Source organism: Mesoplodon bidens (assembly GCF_964165515.1).
Source record: "Mesoplodon bidens genome assembly, chromosome: 16".
Taxonomy (NCBI): domain Eukaryota; kingdom Metazoa; phylum Chordata; class Mammalia; order Artiodactyla; family Ziphiidae; genus Mesoplodon; species Mesoplodon bidens.
In genome coordinates, this window is record NC_138173.1 from 76,460,350 (window position 1) to 76,478,978 (window position 18,629).

Below are 18,629 nucleotides of genomic sequence, written 5' to 3' on the forward strand. Positions count from 1 at the left end.
CCCTCAGAGTCCCCACAGGCAGCCACTGCAGAGCTGGGATTGGAACCCAGTCTGTGCGGCTCCAGGGACCGTCCCCGTCTGTTCAATAAACAGCAGTGGCTGCCCCTCCTCAGCACAGCTTCTGAAGAAGGGGATTCTTGCTGTGAGTCGGACAAGATGCTGGGCTCGCTCTGGTCCTCCAGATCACTGTTTCTCTGGGCCACTCACTGGTACTGGAAGGAAAAGAGGTTCATTTGCATGCAATTTGCATACAGCTGCTGAAAACGAGCCCAGATTCCCTACCACTTCAAAACTGCATTGTTTCTGCCTTGAAAGGGACCTTCCCACGCACACAGCCATCCCCCAGTCACCCCGCGGTGGGGTGGTGTCCCCTCGTCACCTCTCTGGAGCGGTCAGCTCCCCACTCCCAGTCCAGCCCCCACTCAGGGGTGACCTGAGCCTGAGAACCTCCATCCTCTGGAGTAGCCAGGAGCTCCCACGGCCCTCCCAGCTGAAGCCTGCGGAGCAGGGCAGGGGCAGGGTCAGGGTCAGGGGCAGGGGCAGGGGCGGGGGCGGGGGCGGGGGCGGGGGAGGGGGAGGGGGCGGGGGCGGGCGGGGGCATAGGTCCTGCAAGGGAGACGCTGAAGTGGGCCACCCTGCATGCGCAGCAGTTCTGAGAACTGGACCCGGCACCCTGGACAGCCGGCCCGGTCAGTATTACCACCAGGACTGGGCCGGACGCCAGGCGCTGCCTCAGGAGCCTCCTCCCCTCCTCCAGGCCACCGTCTTCCCGCGGGACCCCCGGCCCGCCCCTCCCATCTGCCTGCCCTGTGTCCAGGCTCGGGAAGGCCAGGCAGCTCCTCTGCAGGCACGGTGCTCCGAAGCTCAGTCTGGGACTGGCAGACCAGGAGGAAGCCATGCTAGGAGGGCCGCTCGGAAGCTCGTCTCCCCAGGTGGGTGTTCAGGGGTACTGTGGACAGGGCCTGCGCTCTCTGCGGACCCGCCCAGGAGAGGGGCCCATCTGATCAGCGGCCAAGGGGTGGGCAGCTCAGGGGCTGGCGGCCTGGCCTGGGGCGTGCAGCTCTTCCTCTGCCCCGTGCCCGGCTCCCTCACTGGCCTCCCACAGACCAGCGGCCTCCCAGAGAAGCCCTTCTGCCCATCTGGTGCCCCATCTAGGAAGCAGACCACTCCCACCTTCATGCTCCAGACACTGCCTGGATGGCAAGCAAGGAGAACACATGCCTGCGCACAGGCACATACGACACACATGTGCACGTACATAAACTTCGTGCATAGCACTACAACACACCTGAGCATGTGTGCGCACACACACATCATGTACACACACATGCAGATGCACACATGCATGCACACACGCACACGCGTGCACTGCCCGCCACCAGGCCTGCCCATGCCTGTGTCCCCCGCATGCTGTGAGCGGTGGTGGCTGCATGTCCCTGAGTCTAGGACAAGTCTTCACCATCTGGCCTCACAGGTCTCATCTGTGCAGGGGGTGAGACTCTTCTCACCTCAGGGGCTCAGAGGCACCCCTCGGGGGGCAGGCACTTCGAGCTTTAAGACTGCCCCTCAGAGCCAGTCCCCACCTCCTTTGGAGGCCTTTCCACATCCATCTGGGCCGTGTTGATTTCTCCTCTGGCCCACGGGGCTGGCATTTCTTTAGCCATCTCTCTGGCAGTTTCTCCTGGGCCTCAAGGACACTCCTGACCCTTGTCTCCAGAACAGGAATGTGTGTCAGGCTGGACCCCCGCACCCACGGGGAGCACCACTCGTGTGATCAGCAGCAGGAAGAACACGGGATGGCCCTACACTCACTCCCAAGGGCAGGCCCATCTCCCCTGAGCAGAGGCTTCTTTGCGGATCAAGAAAGGGTGAGAGAGCCTCTGCTGGGAGGGGCTTTCCTGCCCAGTCTTGCTGCAAGTGGTCCGCAGGCTGTAGTCGCTCACCCTGGGCCCAGGGCAGCCGGAGCACGGCCCCAGGACCCGTGCCACCTCCCTGCTGCCTGCAGGCTCCGCAGGCCCCACCAGGTCCGGTCCCCAGGCCAGCCAGAGGGAGCAGGCACGTCCACGTCCGCTGCTTAGAGGAGTGGGGACGCCCGCAGAGTCACACTGAAGCTGCTGTGAGTCGCCAAGGACACTGGGGCAGGTGGAGCACACAGCGGGGTGCAGGGGCCCCCCAGTCCCCCTGTCCTATGCCCGTGACCTCTGCCCGTCTACCCAGGCATGGTGAGCCCAGTCACCAGCAGATTGACTTAAATCTTCGCCTGGGGTTACTTTTCTGCGGGCGGCCACTCAGAGCAGGGCTGCGGAGCACACAGAGCCGCGGGGGGCGGAAAGGGGCACGGCTTGGGGCCCAGCCCGAGGCCCAGGTGCACACGGGGTCCCCCTCCCCGCCCCCCGCGGCCCCACCGGCTGTCCCTCCCGGCGCCTGGAACCCAATTCACATTTACATTTCCCAGCAGATGGTGGGGAGAATTTATAACAATCTGATCACGAAAATAAGATTCTCCGGTGTTTTCTGCACCCAGGGACTCAGGCCTCGGCAGATCCAATTGCTGCTTATTCACCCTGCTCGGCTCCAAATTAAAAGGCGCCTCCCCTCCCCCACAAGCTGCCCAGCGTGGCCCTCAGCCTGGCCAGGGCAGCAGGTCCCAGGCCCAAAACAGCCTGGACGAGGCCTCTCAGGCTCTCAGATTACAACATCCTGTCACTGGGAACAGGATGAAGGGCTCTGGCCAGAGAGTCCTTCCTCTTCCTCCCCGGAGGCTCAGGGCCTGGGCCAGGCCACCAGTTGGGCTCTTTGCTAGTCCTGCCCTTGGCTGGACTTGGATTAGCTCAGAAGCCCAAGCTCCCCACGACACCCTCTGGCCCCAGGCCTGGCCCACTGGAGACCTTCCTTCTTTCTGCACCTCCTAATCTCCCCTGCCCAGGGGTCCATGCCCCGGCCCTGCCTTCCAGGTGCCTCTGCATAGGTACGGGCGGTACACAGACCATGCAGTGCGTTGACAGAGCACGGACTGCTCACTGAGCACTGTCCCGGGGGCCGGGTGCAGCCAGAGCCCTGCCTTGTGGAGGTTACCTGCCCAGGAAGACAAGGACTTACCGGGGGTGTTGGCACGTGTGGGGATGGGAGGGTGAGAGGCAGCAGGGGAAGCCTCTCTGTTGAGCACGTGTGTGAGTAAAGACCTACACTGGGGAGCAGCTAGGATGTGGAAAGGATGCAGGAGGCGGGGGAGAAAGGAGGCCGACCTTGACCCTGGCACCTGCAGGGCATTCACTGCTTTCTTCTGCTGCTGCTGCCTGAGGACAGTTGCACAGCTCCCCACGCAGGGCCTCAAGGTGGGCGTTCAAAGTTCAGCATCATCCCTCATCCTCGTCCTTGAGGCAGCTCCAGTGGAGGGGGCGGGGCATTACTTGCCCCAAAGCCGGTGGTTTGTCCGGGCTTCCTGCTAAACTACCAGCTCCAAAAGGCAGGCCACGGGACTCAGCACGGTCTACTTGTGTTGTGATAGGATGACCAGGTCTGTGTCCATGAGACAGGCCCACGAGGATCCTTTCCCATACGTACGTCACCTTTGATTTGACCTCGAGTTATATATTTAGAAATTTCCCCTTTTTCTGTTTTCCAGGGAGGTTTGTACAAGACTGGATCTCTGCCCTGACAGTTGGGTAGAACGCACGTCAAAGACCAATCGGGCTTAGTGTTTCCATGGGGAGAAAGTCTTTCCGACCCATTCTATTTCTTTAATGGCTACAGAACCACTGATCTATTTATTCTTGAGTCAATGTTGGCAAATTGTACTGTTCTAGGAATCTGTCCATTTTTTCCCTGAGTTTCCAAACTTGTTGGCATAAGACTGTTCATAGAATTCTCTTATAACTTTGGAATTTCTGCTTTTTCAATGCTGGATCAATCTTACTAGTGGTTTGTCTATTTTCACCATCTTTCCGAAGAACCAGCTCTTGACTTCCTGCAGACGCTAATATAACTTAATAAATTCTGCTTAGTCTCTATAATCTTCTTCCTTCTAATTTCTCAGGGTTCATTCTGTAGTCCTTTTACCCTTATTTAATGTCTTTTTAGTATCTTAATTCATTAATTTTCAGCCTTTTTTCTTTTGTTGTATAAGTATTTAAGGCTATTAATTTCCTTTGAAGTACCTCACAGATTTTGATATGTAGTACTTTCATCATTATTCAGTTATGTCTTTTTTACATATCTATTAATGATTTCTTCATCGACCTCCCAGTTAGTTAGGACTGTTTTAAATATTTCCCTACAAGGAACTTTTTCTTTATTTTTGTGCATTTTCCTAATTGCATTTTCTCATAATTGTAGTGTTTTACCCATTACTGATTCTTTGAAGTTTGTTGACACTTGCTCTATGACCTAAGTCATGGTCAAAATCTGTAGCCATCCCAGGCGTCCTGGAGAAGACCGTTATCTGCTGTTTGAGGGTCCAGTAAGTCAAGTGCTGATTATTACTGAAACCTGCACTATCTTCACTAATTCCTAGTCTCTGTGCCCATGTTGACACCTTCTACTCTCATGTTGGAGTCCCTTTGCAGGTGGGAAGTTCTGGCTTTGCTTATCTATTTAGAGCTCTTTTATTAGGTGTATAGAAATGTAAGATTTTTCATCTTCCTGAGGAGCTGAATCGATCATGCAGTAATTTGTGCTATCCTGTTTAATATATTTACTTATATGATTAATTCTGGTAGTATTCATGTACATATTTGTCTTCACGTCCATTTTGTCCAAAGCTGACCTTACCACTCACACCCTCCCTGACTCTCTGACCGATGTGTCTTTCTTTACAGCTTCATTCTCACCTTCTGGTCCTTATGTTTTATTGGATCACTTGTAAATGGCAAAGAGATGTTTTTTTTTCCTACAATCTGATGATCCTTGACATTTAATAGGCTCTTCTAATCCGTCCACATTAATTTACTGGACACGATTTCAAAAGCTTGCCTCAGGTTTTCTATTTGTCCAATTTTTTTCTTCTGTATTATTTTAGGTTTTTTTTTTCCCTTTTTTATTCAGTAAAGACTTTTTGTCTGCTTACTTGCATTCTTACTCCTTTCTTCCTGGTGTGGAAGTTATAGACTCCTACAATACTCTTCCAGAGGTTACTGCTGCCTTCAATTTTATTGTTTTCCACTGGTGTCTTGTGTCTGTAGGTCTGTGAGACGCTATCACACATGCAGATCCCTGTATCGCTGTGGTGACCGGATACAGAGCGGCTCCAATACCTCGGGGACCCTCGTGCTGTCCTAGAGTTGCACCCACCCAGCCCACCTCCCGGCCCCGTTTCTATTTCCACAATCTCGTCCCTTAGATGATGTCAGACCCACAGAATCACCCAGCACGGGCTCTACAAAACATGCTCCTCCACTCAGCAAAATGCCCTCAAACCCTCCACCTTGTTCATCCATCTTTATTGCTGAGTAGTATTTCTTGGTGTGGATGTACCACAGTTTAACCATTTACCCACAGAAGGCATCTGGGTTATTTCTAATTTGGGGCTGTTACAGATAAAGATGCTGTGAATATCTGTGTACAGGTTTTTGAGTAAACATGACTTTTTATTTCTCTAGGATAAATGCGCAGGAGTGCAATTGTTGGGAAGTATGGTAAGTGAATGTTTAACTTTTTAAGAAACTACCACAGTGTTTTCCAGAGTAGCTGTATCATTTTGCATTCCTGCCAGCAGTGTACGAATGGTCCACTTTCTCTGTATCATTGTATCTCTTATTTTAGTCATTCTAGCAGGCGTGCGGTGGTATCTCATCATGGTTTTAATTTGCATTTCTCTAATGGCTAGTGATGTTGAACATCTTTTCAGATGCTTATTTTCTATCCATATATCTTCTTTGGTGAAGGGTCCGCTCAAATCTTTTGCCCATTTTCTAATTCAAGTATATTTTTTCTTATCGTTGGATTTAGAGAGCTCTTTATATATTCAGGATACAAGTCCTCTGTCAGATATGTGATCTACAAACATTATCTCCCAGTAAGTAGTTTGTCTTTTTATCCTCTTAACAGCGTCGTTTGAAGAGCGTAAGTCTTTAATTTCAATGAAGGAATCCTTGAGTTTTTACCATGTATTGTTATTAACAGACACCAGAATTAATGAATATTTAATTTCTCTGAAAATGGGCTCAGAATAATTTAATCACTATCATTGTCCCATTGTTGTTCTGTCCTTTCTAAAAACTTAACCGCACAAATAAGACATTACAGTCAAAACTCAGTTTAATATGAAATGACATCATTACCTCACAGAGTCCCTTGTTGGATCTGCCCCACATTTACCAGCTCCTTGGTTCACTTTCCTTGTCACAGACCTTCCTTCGAGGATTACTCTCCATCCTCGAGTCCATCCTTCAGAAGCTCCTTTAGTGAAAGTCTGTTGGCGGTAAACCCTCAAGTTTTCACTTGTCTTTGCTCTCCAGAGATGGTTTTGCGGGCGGCGAGATTCCTGGCTGACAGTCCCTTCTCTGCCTTGGTGGGTGTCACTCCACCGTCCCCAGCCTCCACGGTTGCTGCTGTGACTGAGCTGGGACAGGGGCTGTCACTCTGCCCCTCCTCCCGAGCCTCCTTCCCGCTCTGGGGCCGCGGTTTCCGGGAGGCGTGGAGCTGCCAGGTGTCGGGTGCCTCCTGTGTCTGCGGGATGGTGGGCGGTCGGGTGGGGCCTCCTCACGCACTGCCTTTCCTCATTCAATTCTCTTCTCCTGGGACCCCGCCCAGACCTGTGCTGAATCGCTGGATACCCTCCGCACCCCTTCACCCACCTCCCTTTCCGTTTCCTCAGCTCTCCCTGGCACACAGTCACTTCCCCAGCTAAACCTCCCAGGTTGCTCCTGTCATGTCATCCGGGACCGAGTCCTTTGTTCTAGAAGTTATCACTGATCTTTTCCAGACTCATTGGGTCACTTTTGATCATCTCTTATTATTACTCATCTTTGTGATTTCATCTCATTCTTAAAATATTTCTTAGAAACTATGTTAGGTATCTGATTAATTCCTTGGGGGTCTGCACGAGTCAGCAGTGGCTGCCCTAACAAGTAACACAGACTCGGTGGTTCAAACAACAGAAATGCACCCCAACCCCATCCTGGAGGCCGAAAGTCAGATACCCCGGCGTCTGCAGGCCTCCTCCTCCCGAGGCCGATCTCCCTGGCGTGTGGACAGCCCTCCCCTCCCGTGTCCTCACGCAGCCGTCTCTGTGCGCATCTGTGTCCTGATCTCCTCTTCTTATAAGGACACGAGTCACGTTGAATCCAAGGTCACCCCAGAGGCCTCACCTTACCTCAGTCACCTCTGAAGGCCCCAACTCCAAACACAGTCACCTGCTCAGGTCCTGGGGTGGGGACTTCAACATCTGAGCTTTAGGGGGACATAACTTAGCCTGCATCGGGCCGAAAGCTGTGGTCTCTTTATTTCTGCAATTGCTGGCCCTCCCTCTTCCTCTGCACCCCGTGGCTGCCCACTGCAGACTAAGTGACCTCTGCCTGTGGGCTCACGTGGCTCTTCTTCTTCTGAGGGTCCCCCAAAGGCCTACGGGACTCTCCCCGAAAGGACCGTCTGCCAGGATCTCAGCTGCCTCCCGTCTAGTGCTTTTGGCTGGGGTGGCGAGGGGCTGGCGGTGCGAGGACAAGTCTGCTTATTTTGCTTCCCGCTGCAAGCCAGCAAAGCATTTACAGTCACGGTTTTCTCCACGTTACGCTGTCTCCTAGCAGGGGAGCCGCACGGGCTGCTTCACCCGCACCAAGAGGGGTCTGCCCAACTCCGTCCTCACCTGCGGCTCCCCCAGGCCGGGGACCTGGCCTTGCTCACTTGGGGTCACACGGACGGGCTCACGCGCTTGGTAAAGCAGCGCGACGATGGGACAGGGCGTGAACTGGAAATCCTGAAACCGGGCTCCGGGAGGCCCCCCGCTCGCTCCATGACTCCGGCCAGCACCCCTGCGCCTCCAAGGCCATCCGGGCTCAGATGTGCCATGGTGACCTGGGGTCTCTTCAGGATCTGATGAAAGCTGTGCTGGCCGCCCTCCAGCCGGTCTCTCTGGAACACAGAGGTCTTGCAGTCAACCAGAGGAAAAAGCCACAGGAACATGGCCTGCCGTGGTGGCTGACGCCCTCTAGACGCCCCGAGTCAGGACCCTTCGGTCTTCACACCTCTGGGCTGTTCTGTGCACAGGACACTGTTGCCCTTCCCCCTCTCCTTAAACCACCCCCCGGGCACCTGTCACCCAGCCTCCACGGGGTCTCCGCCTCTCCCTGCCGCCCTGTCCCCAGGCTCCCATATGGGGTCCTCAGAGCCCCCCTGGCCCCCGGGCCCCGCACAGGACAGCAACGCCGCCCGCCCTCACCACCTTCCCGGCGGCCCTCCTCTCCCCCGTCTCCCTGTCCAGGCCCACCATCTGCCTGGTCACCCGGCCCAGAGTCTGGACAGAAGGCACAGGAGGTGCTGGAACCCCCCTGGGAGGGTCAGATGTCTCCCCGCTGCCTCACCTCACATGCTGCTCCCTCAAAGCTCTGCTTCTGACCAGCTCCCGTCTAAACCAAGACCCAGCCTCCTCCTTAACGGATCTTCAGGCCACTCCCACCCCAGATCCTTGGTTCCCCTTCCCGCATGGACACCCCTGCGCTCGAGGCCAGGCAGGGCCCCTGCCCCCCTGCCTGCCAGACTCCCTCGTGCACCCCCAGACCGATGGCCCGACAGGCAGGCACACCATCCCAGTCATGCCCTGCCTGGCCCTCAGTGGGCAAAGAGCCTACTGGCCCTGTGGAGGCAGTCAGACCGCTACTCAGCCTGGGCTGCTGTGTCCTCAGCACTCAGTGCAGGGCCCAAAGGAGGTGTCCAATAGGAATTATGGGACGGGCCAGAGTCAGAGTTCAGCACGGGACCAGGGTCAGGGCTCAGCATGGGACCAGGATCAGGGCTCCGAGTGTGACCAGGGTCAGGGCTCCGAGTGTGACCAGGATCAGGGCTAGGTTGGGATCCAAGTAGGTGCTGACCAGGGTTAGTGGGCAACCTTGGAGAGCAGTGCTCATTGCCTATAGAGAGGTGTGTGTCCACTGCAGCGGGCATCTTAGTGGACAAGCAGGGTCCGTGCCTTTCACCTGGAATGAAGCTGTAGGGAGACGCCAGATCTGGCACTGAAATGCGCTCTGGCTTTGTAGGGCCGAAGGAAAGGCCGCCATGGAGAACACACGGTGTCCTCCGGACCGCAGGGGAAGAGGAGGCTGGAAGGGCGCTGGCCACACTGCAGAGGGCTGGATGGGCAGCTAAGGAGTTCGGGCTTTCTTCTGTGGACAAGAGTTGCTGACATGCTGCTGGCTGCCCGGTAAACAGAGAAACCAGGAAAAGTCTCTCCCGCTGTGTGTCCCACCCTGGTCTCCGCTCCCCTCACTGCCAGGCTGCCTGGGAGCCCCAGGACCAGCACGCTGTCCAGCTCACGCCAGGGCCGCAGCCTCTTGCTTCCGGAAAAGGCTTTCATCACGAGTCTGGAGAAGGAGGTAAAGGGGAAGCTGGAGGTGGCACAGCCCCAGGGCCATGAGGACCCCAACAGCCACCCGAACTGTGTGCTGTGTGCCCTGCCTGGCGGGGCCAGGAGCTGGGGCCAGCCCCGAGGGACCCCACAGGGCCAGGAGTCACAGGTGAAGCGGATCTGACACCGGGGGGGATCAGGGCTGCCTGCCAGGCAAGGGCAGAGGTAGAGCGCACGTGCAGACGGGCTCCACGTCATTTCCTGTCAGCATCACCCTCGTTACCATCACTGCCTTTTTTTGTTGTTATTTTATGCTTATGTAAGAAAAATATCTTTTTCCAAGAAAAGTCGACAGGTATAAAACGGCATCCCACCCCAACCAGTACCAATGAACATATGTGCACATACATATGTATACCCCACACCACAGACATGAAATGGAGAGAAATAACCGCAGGCCCATGGGGCGTGGTTCCCTCGGGGCAGAATCAAGAGGATGCAGGGGCCCAGCCCCCCTCGGTCCGTCCGCCCCCAGAGCAGGGGGGCTTCCAGGAGTCACTCCAGGGCACACGCCGGGGGCTTTCTGGGTGCCCAGCAGAGCTACACTCCAGGGCCCACATCTGAGGCAGTGGTTTGGGGGTGCTGCGCCCCGCGTGCTTCTTCCCGCAGCTCCGCTCACCCACTGCCCGCCGAGAGGCGCCCCGTTCTGCACTCCACAGCACTCGCCCCGACGGTCGGAGCACAGGATGGGAGCGGAGGAGGCTCGGTCCGCCCACCAGCGTCACCCCTGAGTAGACCTCAGCCCGGCCCTCTGTTCGCGTCACTGAGGCCCACGGACAACGGCAGGACGGAAGGGGCAACACAGGCGCAAGTCCTGCGTCCTCTCTGGCTCCATCGAGGCCCCGTCTCTGCCCCGCAGAGGGGCAGGACCGGAGTCCCTGCTCTGCACGCAGCCCACAGGGTCCAGACCCTAGATCTCCTCCTCCACCTTCAGGATCATCCCTGAGAAGACCTCCTGGCCTGTGGGGCTGCCCTGGGGGCTGCCCTGGGAGCCTCCAGCTGGCCGGCAGGCTGTTCTGCCCCCAGGGGAGCCATCTGGGACTGCGGGCGAGGCACCCCGGGTCGGGAGGGCCTCCACCAGCCTCTCCAGGGTCCGGTTGAGGGCCTCGACGCCATCGGCCAGCCGCTGGCTCTGCTCGGCCAGCCGCTGCAGCAGCAGGTTCTGCTGGGCCATCAGCGTGCTCTGCTGCTGGGACCAGGAGCTGAGCAGGGCGCCCTGCTGCCGCTGCCAGTCCAGCAGCCGCCGTTCCAAGTCCGAGGCCTCAGCCCCTGTGGACTTCCCGGAGGGCTGGGGTGCCGCCAAGGAGGGCGGCGGCGAGGGCCGGGAGGCCCCGGGGAATGTGGCCGCGGGGGGTGCCGAGGCCGGGGAGGCAGGCGGGGAGGGTGAGGAGGGGGACGCAGGGAAGGCTCCTCGGGGGTCCAGGGGGTCGGCTTCAGGCAGGCTCGGCCCATCCAGCGTCCGCAGGGGTAGCCACAGGCAGCCGGGGGCCTCGTCCTCGTCGGCTGGCAGAGGGAGACAGGAAACGTGAGCCTTCGCCGGCCAGGACCGGGGCAATGCCGGGGAGCGCCACCTGCACGAGGCCCTCTGCCCTCGCAGCTAGTTAGGTCTCGCAGGGCCCCTCTGCAGTGGGCAGCAGCACCCTCGCTGGGACACCAAGACTCAGAGGGCGAAAGACACCCTCCAGCAACGTCGAGGTAAAACTTCAACCTGGCAGCTCCAAAGCCAAGGTGCCACCACCATGCTGCCATCTGTCTGCCCATCCACCCACCCACCCACCCAAGCTGGCCATTATGTACCACCCTCCTGTCTGCCCATCTGTCTACCTACACATATCCACCCACTCACCCATCCCCTCATCTATCTGCCCATCTGTTTGTGCATCAAGCATCCACCCGTCCCTCCATGTGCCCACCTCCTTCCTTCCTCTCATCCTTCTTCCTTACGTCCGTCCATCCATCCATCCATCCATTCGTTCATCTCTCAGCCAGCCATCCTCGAACCATCCATCCATCAACTATCCATCCTTGATCCATCTATCCATCCACCCACTTGTGTATACACCCTTCCAATCCTTCAGTCCCTCCATCCATCCATCCATCTACCCATCCGTCTGTCCATCCATCCATCCACCAAGCAGACATCCCATAAAGATGAGCAGCTGTATATAAAAGGAGAGCTACCCCAGGGTAGTGGGAAAAGCCAAGACTTGGAATCCTACAAACTGGGCTCCAAAATCAGCTCTTCCTCTTGACAGCTGTGTGACCTTGGGAAAACCCTTCTCTCCTTTGGGTCTCAAATCCCTAGTCTGCAAATGAAAGGCCCAGCTGAAGGCTAACCTTCCAGTTGGCTGGGTGTGGAGCGTGAGTCAACCAAGGTCCCAGGGAAAAGCCCTGGGCCTGAGCCCCAGGCTGTGGTGTCCTGCCTTGCTGACACTTGCCGACACGCTGCGTGGCAGTGGGCTAGAGCAGGAGGCATTACTACGGGGTGGCAGCTCTGGGCTGTCCCTCCTGGACCTGAGCCCCTCTCACCTCACCTATGGCACAGGGGGTCCTGCTCTGCGATGGAAAAGGGGCGATGATAGGATCACCCCAGCGGCCTGGGCCCTCGAGCTCCCCGGCGCCAGGTGGGGTGCTGAGCCTGGTGAGTCCGCGGGCACAGTGGCTGCCCGTCCGCCTCCTGCTCTTCCTTGTCCTCCTCCTCCTCACCGTCACATCCTCCTGCTGGGCTCCAGGCATCTGTGGTCCAGGCACTTGCTGACCCTTCTGAGCCCGGAGGCTCACGTGGGGAGCCCCCCTGCCAGCACGCTGCTTCCCTCTCAAGAGGAGGCTTCCTGGGGCTGAGGGCCCTCAGCAGGCACTGGCCCACTAGGAGATTTCCCGTTGGAGAGGCCAGGCCCTGGGCTTCTGACAAGTCCACCTTGCTTGTCAATTGCAGCCTGTACTTTCTATTCTGGGAGGCCCTGGAAGGACCCAGCCAGGTGGAGAGGTCCGGGTGCAGGTCTGGCCGCCCGCGGCGTGCTGAAAGGTCGGGGCCCGTGGCTGGGGCAGAGAGCCCCGAGCTGGCACCCGCAGACACGACCTCCAGCCCCGCCTCCGCCCCCTCCTGCAGACACATGCCGCCTCCCCGCCCTGGTGTGGTGTTCACCAGCTGTCATGTGTGGCCTACGCTTGTCGCCCTGACTTAGGAGTCTAGTGGCCACTGACAGAGAGAAGGGGAGGCTAGCAGTGGGGCCAGCCTCCACCCCACGACGCACTCTCGTGGAGTCCAGCGGCCTCCCGTCCCGCGTGTGCTCTGCCCACTGGGCTCCCTGAGGGAGGGGAAGCCTGGGAAGGGAGCGCAGCTGCTACGAGGGGGCCGCTCTTTCCCACTCTTTGCCCCGCCCACACCCCTGCCTGGTCCAGACCATCACCCTCTGCCCTCTCCTCCCTGCCAAGGCAACCGGAGCCCCTTGTCCAGCACAGCCCTGACTTCCCAAAGCCCCCAGGGAACAGGACGTCGTCCATCGTCTCTCTCCAGCCCCCTCCCTGCTCCCGCCGGCACGGCCCCCACGCAGCTGTCCGCACCCGGCCTGTGGCACCCCGAGCTCGCCCGGGCAGCCCCTCCCTTGGCCTCTGTCCCCTCTGCCAGGACAACTCCTGCTCGGCGCTTCCCCAGAAAGCCCGCCCTGCCTCGGCTGGCCCAGGGCCCTCGCGTCACTGGACTGGACTGTCCACCCCACCCTCCCCTAGGACACACGCTCCAGGAGAGATGCGCTCTGTGGGCTCCACCTCTGCGAGTCGGGGCGCGGCACGGAGCGGAGGGCCAGCGAGTGATGGGGAGCAAGCGGAGGGCGGCTGCTGGCCCCCGCTCCCTGCTGGACCCAGGTCCGAGCCCAGTCAGGGGCTCACAGAGTGGCTGCAGGTCAGCACGGCAGCCCGGCATTGGTCCCCAAGGCTGCCCTAAGCCCATCTCAAGCAAATAAAGGTCAGATATTTGTCCTCACTCCCTCTGAGCCGGCCAACTCGTCCCAAGCAGAGAGGGCCCCACCAGCTCCAGCCGGGGGTCAGGCCAGGGGCAGACACGGACACACCCGGCCCAGCAGCCGGAAGGCCAGGCGGCCCTCTCCACGGCCCGCGCCCTCCAGGAAGGCAGCAGACACTGACAGACCCATCCTGCCCTTCTGAGAATAAGGGAGAAGCCGCAGAGCTTCCTGCAGGGGCAGCTGGGGTGCTGCACACCCTGGGAACAGGGAGACACAGCCACGTCGGCACGCACTGCAGCGAGACCCAGCTGGTGGGCGCTGCTCCTGGCCGCCCCTCACCCCTGCCCTCTCACTTCACTGCTGAGCGGTGGGCAGAAGCCCCGGCCACGCTCTCGGCGGCGCGGCTGGGGGAGGGGGTGGTGCAGACTAGGGGGAGGCGGGACCTCCCACCCTGAGCACGAGGCCCGAAACCCCTTCCTCTCCCCTCCCCCATAGCAGCCCGCCTGGGCGCAGAGAAGACCCTGCGGGCCTGCCCCTCCCAGGCGCGGGCAGGGGCCGGAGGGGCGGCGGGCTGTCCCCTCACACTGACTTACTTGGTGCCGGCTGGCTCCAGCCAGGAGCTCACTGGCCGCCTCTGCGTGCGAGGACGCAGCCTCAAGCCCGGCTTCAATACTATCTGCAAATCAAGACAACAGAAGCAATTACAGAGTGGAGACCCCGAGGTCACCCAGGGCCGTGGGGATGGGGCGTGGACAGCATCTGCCCCCCGGTGATCACTCTGAGGCACAAGCGGGGAGTCCAGCCTCCAGAGAACAGAGGCTGCAGCGATGGGGCACCGGTCAGCCCCCTGGCGTGGGCACTGGCCGGCCTGAGCTGTCCGGACAGAGCCTGGGAGTGCCTGAACCTTGGAGCTGCAGCAGCCCGCTCAGGAAAGGGTGAGGCCCGGCTCTGCAATGACTCTGCACGCTCAGAGTCACCGTGAAGACAGCAAGACTGGGCCTGGGAACAGCCTCCTGTGCACTCGGCCCTGGACATCAGCGAGTGCGCTGACCGGCCGGTTCAGACAACAGTGAGGGGCTGAGCGGGGACCAGGACTTCAGGCCGGGCCGGCTGGGTGCGTCCACGCAGCCCCCCAGAGACGCCAGCCCCACAGCACACCTGAGCCGCCCTGACGAGGCCCAGCAGCCGCCCTTGGACACCAGGAGACTCCCCTCAGCGACACCCTTGGTAAAAAGGCAGCATCACATAAAACAGGTGCCAAACCCATCCTTGCCCTGCTGCGGATGCACAGCCCAGCTGGAGGGCACGCAGGGCAGGGGTGAGTTAGGACCGCGGTGCTTAACCCCAGCAGGAACCGGGTTTGCACCCAGCTGAAGACCAGGGAGATTCTCTATGCTGTTTTTTCTCCTCCCAAAGGGAAGGACCGCCCAGACGATCAGGGAGTGACCGCGGCCATGGGAACGGCCCTCAGCAGGGACCAGACGCAAAGGTGCATCAAATGGTAAATTCTTGCAGGAAAAGAGGACAAGCCTCCAAATTCATGCATTTTGGTGAGAACTCCAGAGGCAGAAACGGCTAAATGCATACATCTCCCTGGAGAGCTGCGCTCCTGGGCACCACCCAGGCCGAGGCAGGGACCGTTCCCATAAACGCAGGTGCCACCCAGGCACCAAGTCCCCTGGGCCCTGGGTTGAGCAGGGGGCGTCTTCCCTGCCTGTGGTTCCCTCCCTGAAGTCTGAGTCTGGCCCCTCCATGGGGAGCCCCATCAGGAGAGTATGGGGGCACAGGAAGGGCCACAGGCCCCGGGCTCACCCCCAGTCCCCGCGGGGGGTGCTCGGTGGGGGCTGCCCTGGAGGCCTCTGCTCCGGGGGTCTCTGGGGCACCCAGACTCTGGGTCAGGCCCCCCGGGACCAAAGAGAAGCCCCTTAGCACCACTCCCCCAAACACGGACAGAGCTACAGGCATGCCGGGTGGGCCCTGCACTCTGCCAACCAGCCGTCCTTAGCCCTGCAGCCGGACCCCGCCCAAGCCCCAGGCCAGAACTGACCCAGAGGCAGGAGCCGGTGGGGCTGGGCCTCGAGCCACCCCCAAACCAGGTGTGGCAGCCACTCCCCTGCTTGGTCTCAGCCCACCAGACGGGGGAGGGGGTGTCCTGCCCCTACCCTTCTCTCTCACTCATTCAACAAACCTCTCTGAGTCAGCACTGCGCCAGCCGACCCAAAGAGGAGCTCGCTGTCAGCGTACCGTCCCGACGGAGGAGAGTCCGGGAGCCACGGGGCCCGGGAGAGGGGCCGCCGGCCCACCAGAGCAGGCAGGGGTGTGTGCGCCAGGCTGGGCCTCGTGACCCAGGAGCATGCCGAGCGCCACACACGGGGGCCACCAGGAGAAACACAGCCACCAAACTCCTGCCTCCATCCGGGGCTGGGAACTCGCGGGACGGGTCTGAACACCCAGGGTCACACCTGTGCCACCTGCTGCCAGCCCCTCTCGGCCCTTAGAGTGTGCCCACCCTGCAACACCCCAAAACCAGATCTGGCTCTGCCTGTAGGGGAGCAGGTGGCCTCCCGAACTAGGCCCCTCCCCATGGTCCAGCCCAGGGCACAGCCGTGTCCTGGGTCTGCGTGCATCTCTGATCCGCTCAGCCCTGCTCGGTGCAGACCCCCACTAGAAGGTCTGCTGGGGCCTCTGCTGGGGGCATCTGTGGTCCCTGCTTGTCCCCACGAGGCTGAATCCTGCCACCCACTCTGCAGCCTTCAGGAGGGAGCTGATCCTGCTTCTGGCATCGTCTCCAAAGTCCTTCCAGCAGCTCCCCAGGAAGGGGTGAGGCAAGGGTCCGGTGGAGCTCAGCTTCGAGCCGTGGGTGGAGCCATTACGTGCAGACCGATGGCAGCCCTGGCAAGGGGCGCTCCTGACGGACATCGAGAGGCGCCTCGAGGAGGAGGAGGACAAGGAGTGCGGGGAGGACACGCGGGAGGCGCCCAGGAAGGCCCAGTCCGTCCTCCGCACCAGGCTCAGGAACTTCTGCAAAGCTGGCCCTGGCGGTGGGCCCTGGGCGGCTGCGAGCCCCAGACGCTGCCCTGGCCTGTTCTGGGGGCTGAGTGACCCAGGGAGAAGGGACTCTGAGAGCACAAGAGGGCGTCGGGGGGTGAGGTCACGCCCCCCGCTTGCCCCACGCCCGGGACAGGGCACAGCAGGGGCAGGGAGGTCAGCTGAGACAGGCCAGCGATGGAGGAAACAGTGCTGGCCTCCCACGAGCACCCGAGCGATTCACGGGACCTCGGTTCTCCGAGGCCTCGGAGGCCCTGTCATGTGGGGCGACCCCAGATGGACCTGGCTCTGAGCCTGAGCTCCTTCACGCCCAGGACTGGCCTGGAGCCTCGGTCTCCCCATCTAGACGCAGAGGGGCCTCAGCTCTCCCCGCGGTTCTTGCTCGAAGCTCCGTGCCGACTGCTGAGGGTGCACTTACTAGGCAGGGTCTCGGTGGCCTGGCCCTCGCCAGCGGGGCCCGGGGCCGCGAAGGTCTCGGCCACCATGCGCTCAACGGGCGTGAGGATGGGGCCGGGGGCCCGGGGGCGCTCGGCCAGCTTCCTGCGCACCACGCCTCGCAGGTCTCGCCACTTGTGCTTGACGTCGCCCAGGTCGCGGCGGCAGTAACCCAGCGCGTTCACCGCCTGCAGGATCTTGCTCCACACGCGGTGCTTCCGGGCGGGTGGGCCCCGCAGAGCCCCAAACAGCAGCGGATAGTGGCGCGTCACCCTCTGCACCAGCACCTCGGTCTCCTGCGGGCTGAAGTTGGGCTTCCGTGTCTTGGTGCGTGAGTGGCAGCCCGGCCGCAGGGGCGCGCAGCCCGGCCCGGGCAGCAGGGCCACCACGGCCGGCTCGGGGCTGGAGCTGCGCCGGCATGAGGCCTTGCCGCTGCTGGACCCTGGAAAGGCACCGAAGGCTCAGGGCGGGCAGAGGCCAACGGGCGCCTGGCGGCAGATGGGGCGGGCCATGGAGAGCAGAGCCCCCGACCCCGGCTCGTGGCCCCGGGTCTCCAATGCCCCCCGTAGAGGGGACAGTGGCCCCAGACCGACAACCATCGTCGCAGGGACACCCGTAACAGCGCGCAGCATGCAGCGGGGTCCCGTCTGGGCCCAGGTGCCCATCCCCTCCGCCGGGCCCCAACCAGGGTCACAGCAGGTGAGTCCTCGCCACCTCCCCGCCCGGGAGACAGCCCCTCCCAACCAGTGATGGGGCTCAGAGACCATCCGGGTGACACTCCGTCTGGAGCGTACAAGCCTCCTGCACTCCCACCACGAGACGGCCGGCCAGAGCGAGGGTGAGGGAGGACGTGGACACAGGGGGGCCCCGGGGTGACGGGGGCCCCGCCCAGAGCGGCCCAGGCCAGAGCAGGGTCCTGCGGGTGAGCGAGGGGCCCGAGGCAGCGCGGCCCGACCCTCTCCAGTCACTCTGCTCCTGGGGTGCAGGACACCCCGAGGAGGGCGGCCAGGCTGCCCGCCGGGGAGCAGGGCGTGCACGGGCCTCAGCACCTCCCGGCGCCCGGGCCTGAGACGCGGGAGGCTATTCACACAGCCAGGGGACCCCAGGGAGGCAACGACTCGGCAGGGGAACGGGGTGGAGGTGGGGGGCGAGCCCTGGGCCGTGGCTGGGTGCTGACTGGTGTCCGGGGGTCTCTGGGCGCCCCGAGCCGCCTTGCTCTTCCAGGCCAGGAGCTGTGAGTACCCCCTCCCCGACCTCCCCACTGCCCAGGGCACCCGGGCACTCAGGGCAGGAGCAGGAAAGCCTTAAGGCCACAGCGGGTGGCAGGCCGGGCTGGGTGGGGCGGAGGCCCTCACGTGGGGGAGACTGGGAAACAGCAGGGGCATCAGCTCCCCCCTCACAGCCCTGTAACCCACCACGCACGTTTCCTGGGAAGTGGCTCCCAGCTCCACACCCCCAGCAGTCTCTGCGGGGGCACCCGCTGCAGCCCATCCCCCGCCCAGGACAGCTTGTCCTCCCCCTGGGGAGTCCCTGGCTGGGGAGGAAGGCCCGGGGTGGGGGGCGGGCAGGCCAGGGCTCTTCCACGAGCAGAACGGGTGGGCCAGCCTCTTGCGTGAAACTCCTCAGGC

General features: G+C 60.8%; 1 protein-coding gene across 1 annotated transcript in view; it reads right to left on the reverse strand.

Annotated features, from left to right (window-relative positions):
• Window positions 1–10,608: 10,608 nt before the first annotated feature.
• Window positions 10,609–18,629, reverse strand: part of TSNARE1 (t-SNARE domain containing 1) — a 79,260-nt gene continuing 71,239 nt past the window's right edge. The window contains exons 12-13 of the mRNA XM_081258098.1: window positions 14,112–14,194; window positions 10,609–11,059 (exon numbers count right to left, since the gene is read on the reverse strand). Of these exons, the coding sequence (XP_081114224.1) occupies window positions 10,730–11,059; window positions 14,112–14,194 (413 nt within the window). The 3' untranslated portion in view covers window positions 10,609–10,729. The remainder of the gene's footprint in view (window positions 11,060–14,111; window positions 14,195–18,629) is intronic.